The following is a 12,911-nucleotide window of genomic DNA, read 5'->3' on the forward strand; positions in this document are numbered from 1 at the left end:
TTTTCGAGCATTTTTTCAACTTTGAACACGAATTACTTCCAATCGGCTATGTATTATAGTTATATAATCAAGTTGCTGCTGCTGTAAAAACAAAAGTCATCACTCGATTTGACGTTTATTTGAACGAATGATATTGTATTTGCTGGTGATCAAGTTGGTGCTGAACAGGTGACAGGAGAAACAAAAAGTGAGACGAGAATGTCGGTTGTGTTTTAATTGAACGTTGCTGCTGGTGAAAATGCATTAATTGAAATATCACCTGCAGATTGAAGAAATAATTAATCTGTTTCTCTTTTCTTAACGTGCAATTAAAGAAGAAGTGAACGGATGTCGATAAGGTAAAAATCTTATGTAAATTAATTAATTGATTTTGATGTAAGTTATAAACACTTATAAGTTAATGCTTTTTTTTATCAAATAATTAAGTTTTCACGCTTTTATAAAATTATATTAAAAAAAAAGAAAGAAGAAGAAGAAGTGGATGGATGTGGGAATGGTAGCGTATTTATTGCGGTTGTAACCATGGTTACATATTTGATTTGTACGTGTTTCGAGATATGGAAGTGCACGAAGGACGCTAGATCCTGTTTGTGCGTGAATGTGTTGAATGTAGAAAAGAGGAGAAATAGAATTAGCGATTTATGATGTGAAATTGTTTGTTCCGTTTAGGATTGCCACGGCGTGCCGAAGAGTCAAGGGAGTGCGCCCGTCCGTGATGAGGTTGATAACTACACGGTGATGAGAGGCATTCAGAACGACACACACACCGTCCTGGAATTCAGAAGGGCTTTGGACACCTGTGACCCCGACGACTACATCCTGAGCGTAAGCTAGACCCGATCCGACGAAGGTCGCAGCAACTGATTGTTTTTTTTTTTTGCTTCTTTTCCTTTTTTCGTTTCTTCTCCTGTTCTTCATCCACCGATGCAGAGCGATACGGTGCGAGTAATTTGGGCGATGCACGAGAAGGACCCTCATTATAACTTCGAGATGGTGTACCACGGCGCGAGCAGGGGTTCGCAGAGTCTGCATCTTCTGGCTCCGTCGGTGGTGCCCAAACCGGATCAGGCGGGTCACGTGAGGAATTGGGATGTCACGCTGAAGAACGTAAGTCGCTCTCTATCTCTCTCTCTGTGTCTCACACACACACACTCTCTCTTCATCTCGAAATGGTCGAGTTCTGCAATGTCGTGTCCGTTTTGCAGATGGAGGTGAAGCAGGACATGAACACGATGTACTGGTGCAAGATCTTTAAGGCTCCGACGCTCAACCAGAAGCACCACATCATCGGGTACGAGCCCATCATCGGCGCGAACCACAGCAGCTACGTGCACCACATGCTTCTGCACGAGTGCCCGGTGGATCCCAGAGAATTGCGCAAATGGGAGGCGTACAGCAGGGAGGACGGGAAAGCCTGCTACTCGCCGGAAATGCCCGTGGGATGGGAAAAGTGTCTGAGCACGGTCGTTGCCTGGGCCGTGGGATCAAAAGGTGAGGATTCGAAGACGAATTACGGTGCCCTCCGCTCGCGATAACAACAAAAAAAACCATAATCTGTGCAGGCCAGAAGAGCACGTTCATCTCTCAGCCCTCCACAAAGAACGGATGTCGTTTATGCTCAAGGTGTCTCTCATAAACTTGCGGAGTGAATGAAAAAAAAGGGACATTAGTGACACTAAGTGTGTTTCTTACCTTTTTTTTCTAATCCTCCAACGTTTAAAATATTTAAAAAAAACACCTCAGAAACATCTCCAATTACACTAATTACCATAATTTATTAGCATATTACAAATTTAACTTCTTGAATTACCAACGAACAACGCCATTCTAATTAGAATCATGTTACTAGCAACACCTTACCGTGTTACAAAGAGACGCGATAAACTTTTCATAATAATTAAATAATAGTAACTAACTGTGTGATTATTGTTTTAGGTGAAATCTATCCGGAACATGTCGGATTGCCGATTGCTGAGAAAAGGAACAGCTTTTATATGCTGCAGGTGCACTTTGATAATCCGTCGATGAAGAGGGCGGTGGATACCAGCGGGATTCGTCTGCTGTACACGAACAAACTGAGGCCGAACGAGGCAGGAATTCTGGTGACAGGGGTGGCTCTGTCGACGCTGCACGTGATTCCTCCGCAGCAGAAGGAGTACAGATCGGCCGGCTACTGCAGCTTCAATTGCACGAAAGTGGTGCTCCCTAAAACCGGGATAAACGTGGTTTCCGTGCTGATGCATTCGCATCTGGCCGGACGCAAAATGAAGCTGCGTCACGTCCGTGGCGAAAAGGAATTGCTGCCGATCGCCCAAGACAACCATTACGATTTTAACTTTCAGCAGTCCAGAAGGTTGTCGCACGGTGTTAACATCCTTCCTGGAGATAGTTTGATCACCGAATGCACGTACTCTACGATGGACAGGAACAAACCTACTCTCGGTGGATACTCAACTTCTGAGGAGATGTGCTTGGCTTTCATCCTGCATTATCCACGCACCGATTTGGCGGAATGCTTCTCGATGCCACCCATCAAGTACTTCTTTGAGAATTTGGGCGTCAAGGAGTTTTACGATAAGTCGTTTTCGGATATCGAGAGGATCGTTTTGGAAGGTGGATCTGATAACGCGGTAGTTCTTCCTACCACCAAAGCTCCTCTGTTCACTTACAAACCTGGCGATGAGCATTCGCCGGAAGCAAACGAGCAAGCTATTCTCGCCATCCAGAACGCCAAGGATTACACGATCGAAGGCGAAAGCTCCAACCTGAGCCTCCTCGAGAGGCTCATCATCAAGGAGCCGCAGGAGTTTAGAAACAAGAGTTTCATGGCGCACCTGCAGGACATTCCTTACAACGAAACCATCCTCACGCAAACCTTGGAGGAGTACTTCTACACCGGTTTACATCTGACATTCTGCCGAAGGAAGAACGATACTCTGGCCTTCGTAAGTGCAATAATTGTCTCTTAACTCCAACTCCACTCATATATTTTTTGTTTTTCACAGAAGCAGCAGGTCGAGAACTTTCCGAAATTCGTGAATTACTCGACGAACGAGACGGGGATCAGGTGCAGCTACAGGACGAGGCAATTACCGTCGGACGCGCCGAACTTGAGGCCGCATTTCACTAACCACCTGCTCCTGCCGTTGCTAATATCCCTCCTGATTTCTCGGTAAAAGAAAACCCCACCTTATTATTACTATTATTCCCTACATTATTATCTTCTTTTTTATTTTTATTCCTTCATAATTTATTATTTTGTTTAATTTATTTGTTTTATGAAATTTCTATACGTCCTCCTCTTTACATCATACACGTTTTCTCATGATTCCACTGCGAAAAGATGAAATTTCCACCACCTTCCGCGATTTGTACATACATAATCCTCGTCCTACTCTTAATATTATTATTTTTTTTTTTATATATTTTTGCAAAACCAAATAATTTAGTCGTGTAATGTTTTATATTATACTTAAAAGAAAAATCGATGCTGTGAATAACTTATAATTATTATACTATTATTAATTTACTTATTATTTTATATACTTGGTAAGTTTCTAGTTTGTAAAACTAAATCTCCTTTTTTTTTATATATATTTACATACATATTATTATTATACATAAATATGGAAATGTGCGAAAAGACTTTTGTTTATTTGCTACGATTAAACGATTATAAAAAAAACCCTTTTCTGCATTCGATTAAAATAATAATTACACCAATACTAACTTTATTCCAGATCATTTGCATTTCATCTGAAAGTCTATTTGAATAGGTACTCTTCAGGTACACTTTGTTCTCTTTTTATGCGGTAGATACGTTCCACAGGAATACGCACAAAAATAAATCGCACAAAAAAGGACTAGACACACGTATAAAAATAAAGGATACGTTCCATAATTTTTTAAAAACCGCATAAAACTAAACCAATGAGTTACAATATACCGAAAATCGCATAAAAAAGGGTTTATTAAATTTCAGAAAAATAATTCGTCTTACTATATATTCTTTCTGAAATGTTTATTCATAATTTTATAAAAACGTTAACAATCATAGACAAATTTATTAAATTTCAGAAAAATATAATCTTAACATATTCCTTCTAAATTTATACCAAAAAAATTTACAAAAAAAAATACGGAAAATGTTTATGAAACTTAATCTTTCTTCACATTTTTTTGCTTTACAATTATATGAGTTATATGAGAGTGTTCGGCATAATTTGCGAACTGTTTCGAAATCACTTTCATCACTAGAAGAGATAGTCAGCATATCAATGCCAATTTGTGTCAAAACGTGTCAAAATGGTCTAAAATAGTTATTTAAAAAAACTTCAAAACCGCATAAAAAGAGGACCGAGTGTATTTGAATTTCATTTTTCTTAAATAAATACTTTATTAAAGGTAATAATTAAAACATTGAACTTTTGTACATACAGTTAAATAAATAAATAAATAAATAAATATCTAAATTCAATAATGACTAGCAGAGCTATACATGACGTAATTAAATTGCAAATTAATAAGTTTAGAATTTGCACCTGAGCGTGGTTAATTTTGCTGTGTTTTCTGTTTCTGTCAAACTAGGCATGGTAATTGTTCGTAGTTTAAGCACATGCCGAGATTGTCTTCGGGTGAATCGTCTCTTGCTGATGGACCGAATTGAACGCCGATGGTGAAAGGAGTGACGGAACTCTCCACTCTGCACGGCGATTCTCCGTTCGGACATAGAGAGCTTCCGCAATGCGCGAGGCTGCAGAATCCTGTCCCGGAATCTACGGGCTACGAAGATTTTACTAAGGGATTTTCGTTTTGGTTCGAGCTTACCATCAAAAGGTCTTCGGAATCGCACGGCATCACGATTTTGTCCGTGCAGATTTCCATCATGCGACTTTGGATGTTGCTTGTAATTGATGGCATATCGATGTCCGCTCCGTCGCCGGAACCCACGTCCTGAAGATCTCCCATATCCGCTGCAGTTGATCCTGCTTGAGTTCCTGCTGAAGTTCCTCCAGACATGGTAGCAGCAGCAGCCATGGGATCATTAACAACTCCCATCTGATTCAAATTGATCGCAGACGTTCCATCGATCGGATTCGGACCTATCCTGAAGGAGTTATCGTCGCAAGGCTCGTACGCGATGGAACACATTCCAGTCTCCTGTCTCGTGCAGATGTTGTAATCCTGATTCGCCAGTCGTCTCCCGTTATCCGCAAAGTTCAGAGTCTGTATCCTACCTGCAAATTGAAGCAATTGCTAAAATGATGTGCGATGATGATGATGATTTCGTCACCTTTGGGTCCGGTGTGATACTGAAGACATCCGATCGGGGCGCGCTGCGCGAATGGAATCTGCGTGATCCTCACTTCCCACAGCCTACTCACCGACCTCTTTCCCAGCACCATGTTTATACTTATCGCCTCGTTCACGTTCTCCACATCGAAAAACACTGAACAACAACAGCAACAAGAAAAAGAGAAACACAATTAGTTTCAAATCATGATTGATATTTCTTCGTTGCAACTCACCGTGCTGACCGCTGTTTAAGCCGCACATGGTCAAAGCGGTAGCGTTTCCTCCGGCCATCACGAAAGTGTCTTCTTCGCAAACACCTGTCCTCCTGTTGGGTTGACCCTGATCACATTGCAGACGCTCGCATTTATAGATGTTCTGTTATAATAAGTGAATTGAATGTTGCTTACTAGATTGAAGTGGATGAAATCTAAACGAATCTGCGCGATTTCCGGGTCAATTTTCTTCACCTTCAACTCGCAGTTGGAGCTCATCGAGTGCGTCAAGTCGGGGAAATGCGGATTCACGAAGTACGTGAGATTATTGAAAACGTCCTGATTGCAAGTGGCTTTAACTGAAAAATCAACGAGAAGATGTTCAATCCTAAAGGTATCGAATCCATTTTTTTTGTTGTTTATATTTACAAACACAGCACACTCCGAATCCAAGAGCGCAAGAACCATGAGACGTTCCTCCTTGCATCCGACACTCGTAGGTGTTCATGCACACTCCTGTACGTCTTCCGTCGTTCGCTTTGCATTCCTCCTCCACCGGAATCGGAAAGAAGTTCAACACTTGAAGAAAATCGACAGTTTTAATAATTCAAATTATAGCACAAACCTTAAATTTACACACCTTTCGGAATTCTATTATTGTTGCTGCTGGTAATATTGTCGCTCCAAACGTCGAAATCTTCTTGTATGATTGGATTTGAACCAACTGCAATTACCATCACCGAAAGAACGAGCGTTGCTGTTGTTGGTAATTTCATTTTCGCTCCTGCTGCCGCATCTTCCGGGGGCCGACTGAGCCGGAATCGCAATAAACGCGCGCGCGGCTTCTTCGCGTTTCTTAAAGAAATGTGTGTCACGACGAGTTCATCATCATCGTCATTTAGTTAGGTCAGTTCGAAACTCTCCAAACATCTTAAGGTCAATGCCGATCTCCCACCTAGTCGCACGAACGACCTCAAACTCTCCAATTCGCACCTCGTCGCTGCTCTCAAAGATTACAAACAATAACAATGTTCTAAACTAAAACGAATTTTCAACGAATTACAACTATACCAGTATACACGTTTCTTAGAGTGAACATGTAAAGACACTTGTTCGTTAAACGAAAAGCTTGTTAAGACACAAGCTTTGAAAATGATGTAGTAGACGTACAATCCCGAACTTTTCCTCTTCACTCGTTATGCGAAACGCAGCTCGTTTCCTTTTGCTCGTTAAGCGAGGTTTATTGTCATTCATAAGAAAATTAATGATTTGTAAAGATTTTCTCCAAGGCTTATTAAAAAGTTTTTTTTTCAACTTTGTCAATAAAATACGACTAAATGATACAATAATACTAATTAACTTTAATTTCATTGAATACAATTGCATTTGTCGCTGATATAAGCAAAAAAAAAAAACTGAAGACACACACAACTTTTTCTGATCTTTGTGTGGGACGAGGAAGTAAATAAAAACAAAAACAACAAAAAAAATTATTAAGAGCGCCTCAATAAATAAAGTAGTTAATAAATAAAATTTACCGTAACTTTAGTGAAAACGCTGAACTAGTTTTCTAAACTGCAAATTACCGGTTCTTACCTTACGTATTTGCTTACCCATTAAATATCAAGAGCGCATCAAAAAAAACAAACAAAAATAATCGAATTGAACGTTTCCATGGAAATAATGGACGTATTAATTGTTTCAACTTACATTTGTTATTGGTTGCTAAGTAAATAAATAAATATATATAAAAAAAGATAATCGCTGGGTGGTGGGATTTAATTAATGTTTGTCGATTCGTTTCCAAATAATTTCATCTTTAATTCGTTTACATTCACAAAAAAAAAAATAAAATAAAAATAATAATAACTATAATAGTAGTAGTAGTAGTAGTAGTGATAACTAATTATTGACAATAAAATTAATAATAACAGAATAAAAAGGCAAGCACTAAAATATCCTTTAATTTACACAAACACAACGTCCTTTCACTCGCACGTTTTTTTTTTTTTTCACTTCCCACTTCAACTTCTTCTTCTTCCGTTTCAAGACAAATGAACATAAAATAAAGAAAAAAAAAAAATCTTTTAAGTACACAACAGCATATACATATAATATATATATAATGAAAAATAATAATAAACAATCAAAATAATAATTTCTCTCCACCTACGTTGTAGTAGTTAATAATAATAATTATTATATAATATTTCTTTCGCTCAAACTTAAAATGTAGCAACAATCTTTCAAGTTCATACTCCATACTAAATTCATATATATATAATAATAATAATCGATACTCGGGTGAACGTAAAATCGTAATTAGACATAAGTTAAATTAGAAACTAATTGTAATTATATAATAATAATAATAATTGAGGAACTATATATGCACTTAAAAACTGAATCTTTATCCAAACAATCGAAACGTCCTACAAACTATTTACATTAGTAGTAGTAGTTGTAATTATAATAATAATAATCTTAATATATATATTTTGCGAGATTATATATATATAATTTATATACATGAAATAGTTTTTTTTTTCCTTCTTTTTTTCATTGTATTTGTATATAGATTTTTATATATAATTTCTGTTTATTCCATTTTGTATACTCGATAAAACCAAACCTTTAGCACCGGTTCAACTAGTTTCGATAAATGCGATTAATTTTTGTTTTTGTTGTGTGTTTTGTTTTGTTTTGTTTCAGAAACCGTAATGACAACAATACATACTTATACATAAACAATTCCTCGCAATTAATGACTTTTTTCGCCAAACACACACTTTTTTTTCCTATATAAAAATGGGTACACGTTCAAACAACTTTAGTTTCCTAGACAACGTGTTAATTCTTTTCCGCGAAACAAAACAAAAGAAAAAAAAAACTAGAAAAGCAAGGACACGTTGATTGGAAATGGAAATCGAAAAAATGCTTAGCAACCGAATCGGATTGTAATCAAAAAAAAAATAATAATAATTAAATGTTAAATATTCTTGAAATTAAACTTAAGATGAATTGTTTTGGAATCGTGACTGCAAAGAACGACGAAATGAGGATGTAATCGTTTACATAAACAACAACAACAACAAAAATATATAAATATAATCACGGATTTAGAAATTGTGTGATTATATAAATTTATAAGAATAAGAAAATAAACAATAATCTTCGCATACTGCAAAAACAAATTGAAGAACGAAAAAAAAAAAAAACAAAGAAACTAATCGCACCTTTTGTTTTTTTCCCAATTGTTTTTCCTGTGCCCTCTTTTTTGTTTCTTCTTGCAGCGATTAATTAATTACATTAATAATAATAATAAATTCCGTTTACATAATTAAAGCTTAATATTTACAAAAAACAGTAGTTTTCGAGAAAATCGAATAGAAAAAGAAAATGCAATTAATTTCATTTTACATTTAATTAATTATTTTTTTGCTTTCATCTTTGGGGGGGGAGGGACGATGAAAAATAATTTCTTTTACTCGGAAAAGAAAATTATTTATAGTAGTAGTAGTAATTATAATAATAATAATAATAATAATAATAACAAAACAAACGAACAAATTGGTTATATATAAATATCATCATCGATTAAAACAAAAAAAAATTATAAAACTTTGCTCTCTGATATGTGTGTGTGTGTTTTGTTTTATTTTATGCCGATCAAAACAAAATATGTGCGTAATTAAAAATAAGTATATATATCTATGGATATAAAACAAAAGATTAATAATAAACGGTAAACAAATGCAGCAGGTTGAAATGCTTCGAATTAAACAAATCTTGCGATTTTTTGAGGGTTGATTTGTGTTTGTGTTTTTTTTTTAATAAGTAAATGTGGACGCGATTGAAATAAATAATAAATTCTAAAACATAATATGATGATGAAAATCGGTGCTAATCAATGTCGTTCTTGTTATTATTACGTTTTTCTTTTTTTTTTTGCTAGCTGACATTCCATAACCGCCTATCGTCTCTTTTAAGTATATTTTTTTTTGTTGTTTCCTTTACTTCTGATACTAATATAACAAATATATAATATATATATATATAAACAACAAGATTTACCTAGGTTTTACGATTCTTTCGTTTCAGTTTTTCTTCTTTGTGATTCTCTCCATTTCCATCTCTCTCTCTTTATCTCTTTCTCACTGTCGCGGATAGAGTGATTTGTATTCAATCCTCTCCTCTTTGCCTCCAGTTCGGGATTAACATACGCGCGAGATATGCGAAAAATAAATCAGTCTATACATTTTTGCTTTATGCGTGCGCGAGTGTTTTCTTCATCGTTTGCAATTCATCTAAATTTTCGCTCAGTGCTTGGCGTTCGCAAGGAGCTGGTTGTTCTTGTTGAACTCGATCTCGACGTAATCGAAGAGTTTCGTCGAGTCGGACTGCGTTTCCTGAGCTCCACCACTCGATTGGTCCTTCGGTTGCCTGGGACTCTTGCTCGAGTCGTCGTCGTTAATGGCAACTGGCGGCAGATCTAAACTGGCGTAGTGCAACTGCTGCTGGATTTTATCGCTGTTTACGGAAGATGGTCTTGAGCCGACGATAGTCGACACTTCGCTGCTCTCCGAGCTCGGCCTCGAAAGTTTATTGTTGTTGTTGTTGTTCAACAGCGCGGTATCGTTGTTGGGAAAAAGTCTCGAATCGAGAGCGTTCGACGTTGATGGTTCGAACTCGAAGTAATCGTCGTTGATGGGTTTGAAGCTAAGGTCGACTGTCAATTGGGTGCAGAGCATCGATGTGGACGCGCTCGGACTTTCGGATTTATCGAGAACGCCGGGTTTCATCACGGCGTAATCTCCGGCGGAATCAGCCGAAGATCTGCTCTTGGTTTTCGAGGAGGACGCACCCAGATCGCAGTTGACGTAATCGGAGGGTTGTTGATGCCCTGAAGATTTCCGCCTATCGAAATCCATGCTCGTGTAATCCGAGCGGAAACCGGTGGAGGATTGCGTGTATTTGGCTTTCAAAATAGCCGCAGGAATCTTGATGACGTTCCTGCTGCTGCTGCTGCTAATAGAGTTCACCGTTGTTGTCGCCGTCGTCGTTGCGGATGGCGACGTCGGACTGTTTAGACTAATAGGAAATATCGTTGAGGAACTGGAGGGTGTGGTAACACTCGAACTGGAACTGTCCCTGGAATCTCTTCGGCTGTTCTTGCGCGATCTTTGCCGCGCGAAGCTGAACGTGCTGCTGCTGTTGGAAGGCGGTAATATCTTCGGCGACACGGATATCGACTGCCGACTGAAGAATCCCGAAGGCTTCTGCGCTTGAGACACCGAATTCTGAATGGTAATCGGTTGCGAACGGCCAGTCTCCTTCGCTTTGCGATCTTTCTTCTTGCTTCCCAGCGACATGTTCGTGTAATCGCTGCACGAAGACGACGACAACAACTGCGGTTTATTGTTCCCCAGCGACATCTCGACGTAACCGTCGTTGTTGCTCGGCCTCGACATCGAGTAGTAAGAGTCCATGTTGTCGGCGGACGGGATGTTCGGGAAGTAACCGCTCAACGTCGATTTCACCGGCGAGGCTTGATAGGAATCCGCGAGCGCCGCATTCTTCGGTTGGAAACTCATGTCGCAGTACTCGCTTTGCGGTGTGTACTGGGACATCGGGGATGTGGAGGACAGAGACGAGATGGGCGAAACGGAGATCATCGGAGACGTCGAAGGTTTCACCTTCGAACTCCTTCTGTTGTCCATGTCCATGTAACCGGGTCGGGAAATCTCTGTTCTTTGGCTTTCGTTCGACGGTACGAAGGTGCTCTTCGCCGGGGACGATCCGGGTCTCATGTCGACGTACGGGCTCGTGTCCACGGGTTTCTCGATGTGTCCAGGCCGCATCACGACGTACCTAACATACAAATATTTTAAAAACTTTCTATGAAATTTCATTTTAATTTATTTGATTTTTCTTTTGTGAGCAGTTAAACGAATACGTGAACTCACCCCGCGCACGTTTTGATTCCAGGTCGCATGTCCATGTAACCGGAGTTCTTTGAGAAGTCCATCTCCATGAGGTCGTCCATCGGATCGACGGAGCTGTGCGAACTGTGCAGACGCGAGTTGGAGAGTAACGGAGCGCTCGAGGATTTGGCGCCGGTGTGCGGTTGTCCGCCGTGCGGTGGAAGCACCCGTCCGTGGAACTTCTTGCTTTTGGAGCCGACGCTCCAGGCTCGATCCCTGACCTGGTCCATCCTCGACTTGTACGGCCTCGATCCCATCGAGTACGTCCTCGGCCTCTCCGTGGAATTCGTCTCCTCCTCCTCGGAACGCGTCAGATAGGAGGCGACCTTTTCCAGCGGATACTCTGCGAAGCGCATATCTGCAATTAGCAAATTCAGCCCGAATTGTACAAAAAAAATGTCGTTAACGATATGCAATTTACCTGTTGACGGAGTGCCCGAGGTGACACTGCTCATGCTCGCAGCGGGAGACATCGCCGTGTGTTTCGCTTTCGGACTCATGTCCACGTATCCGTCGTCGGAACTGATGGGCGCCATCCTCAGGTAGCTGCAGGTTGTCGGGCTCGAGTGGACCATGCACGGACTGTCCGTGCAGTCGTCGCAGTTCTCTTCGGCGATGGCCTCGTCGGGGGTGAGCGACGTCGGGAATCGCCGGTGCAGATCGTCGTGCCACGGCTCGCTCTCGTCGATGCTGAGCGATGAACCCGCCGAATCGGTGGAGCATGCCGCGGACGGCGGACTCACCGGACTACCAGAAGGCGGTGAATGCGAAAAATCTCTGACGTGCATCGATTGTGGACGGTGGGGCATAAGGTAGCTGGCCATCTTCTCCCAAACAGGAGTACTACCGCTTGCACCACCACCACCACCAGAATGATGATGACCCTCACTGGTGGTGCGCGGGCGGCTCGGCATGCTGTCGCAACGAACTCGGCTATCATTGAAACCTAAACGAAGAAAAACCATTGTTAACGCAATTAGAAGAATCGGTGGATGCGCCGGGCACAACACGTCCTTAACGTGTTAACACGTTATGGGCGGCGCTTTTCGGGTTGTCTGCCCCCAGAAATTTTTTCGTGGACGCCTATGGACTGAGTGAAAAGTCAAATATCTTACGTCAATTATAAACGTTTATTTTTTTTATACATTTTTTTAATGATATTGAAGCAATTTATAACAATTGTGGGAAAAATATTGAAATTTTCATTCAATTCTATACTTGCTAGGAAAAGTGCTATAGGTTTTATAATAAGCAATAATAATAATTGATTATTGCAATTTCTATTCAAGTCGAATATATCATCATGTGCATATTCAAGCTCTAAGCTTTGTATTGTATTTGAATGAATTAGCAATGTTTTTTTTAGAAACAGAAATAATATCTGCTTCTGATAATCATATTGTATTTTCAATGCCTTTGC

The 12,911-nt window shown here is 39.7% G+C and overlaps 3 protein-coding genes across 3 annotated transcripts; 1 reads left to right on the forward strand and 2 right to left on the reverse strand.

The window, feature by feature from the left end:
- Positions 1 to 522: 522 nt before the first annotated feature.
- LOC108558533 (MOXD1 homolog 1) lies at positions 523 to 3,397 on the forward strand. The gene is made up of 6 exons (XM_017915468.1): positions 523 to 609; positions 670 to 825; positions 931 to 1,107; positions 1,206 to 1,491; positions 1,936 to 2,945; positions 3,006 to 3,397. Exons 1-6 carry the CDS (start codon positions 523 to 525, stop codon positions 3,174 to 3,176), a joined length of 1,887 nt encoding a protein of 628 aa, XP_017770957.1. The 3' UTR covers positions 3,177 to 3,397.
- A 1,103-nt stretch (positions 3,398 to 4,500) lies between these two features.
- LOC108558534 lies at positions 4,501 to 6,244 on the reverse strand. The gene is made up of 7 exons (XM_017915470.1): positions 6,148 to 6,244; positions 5,937 to 6,086; positions 5,703 to 5,866; positions 5,529 to 5,634; positions 5,294 to 5,449; positions 4,828 to 5,237; positions 4,501 to 4,782 (listed from the first exon to the last, which is right to left on the reverse strand). The coding sequence occupies exons 1-7, from the start codon at positions 6,242 to 6,244 to the stop codon at positions 4,579 to 4,581; spliced, it is 1,287 nt and encodes a 428-aa protein (XP_017770959.1). The 3' UTR covers positions 4,501 to 4,578.
- A 3,202-nt stretch (positions 6,245 to 9,446) lies between these two features.
- Positions 9,447 to 12,511, reverse strand: LOC108558535 (serine-rich adhesin for platelets-like). The gene is made up of 3 exons (XM_017915471.1): positions 11,913 to 12,511; positions 11,474 to 11,849; positions 9,447 to 11,378 (listed from the first exon to the last, which is right to left on the reverse strand). Exons 1-3 carry the CDS (start codon positions 12,454 to 12,456, stop codon positions 9,827 to 9,829), a joined length of 2,472 nt encoding a protein of 823 aa, XP_017770960.1. The 5' UTR covers positions 12,457 to 12,511; the 3' UTR covers positions 9,447 to 9,826.
- Between the last annotated feature and the right edge of the window lie 400 nt (positions 12,512 to 12,911).

This window comes from Nicrophorus vespilloides, unplaced genomic scaffold (genome assembly GCF_001412225.1).
Source record: "Nicrophorus vespilloides isolate i.1.1-1 unplaced genomic scaffold, Nicve_v1.0, whole genome shotgun sequence".
Classification (NCBI taxonomy): Eukaryota; Metazoa; Arthropoda; class Insecta; order Coleoptera; family Silphidae; genus Nicrophorus; species Nicrophorus vespilloides.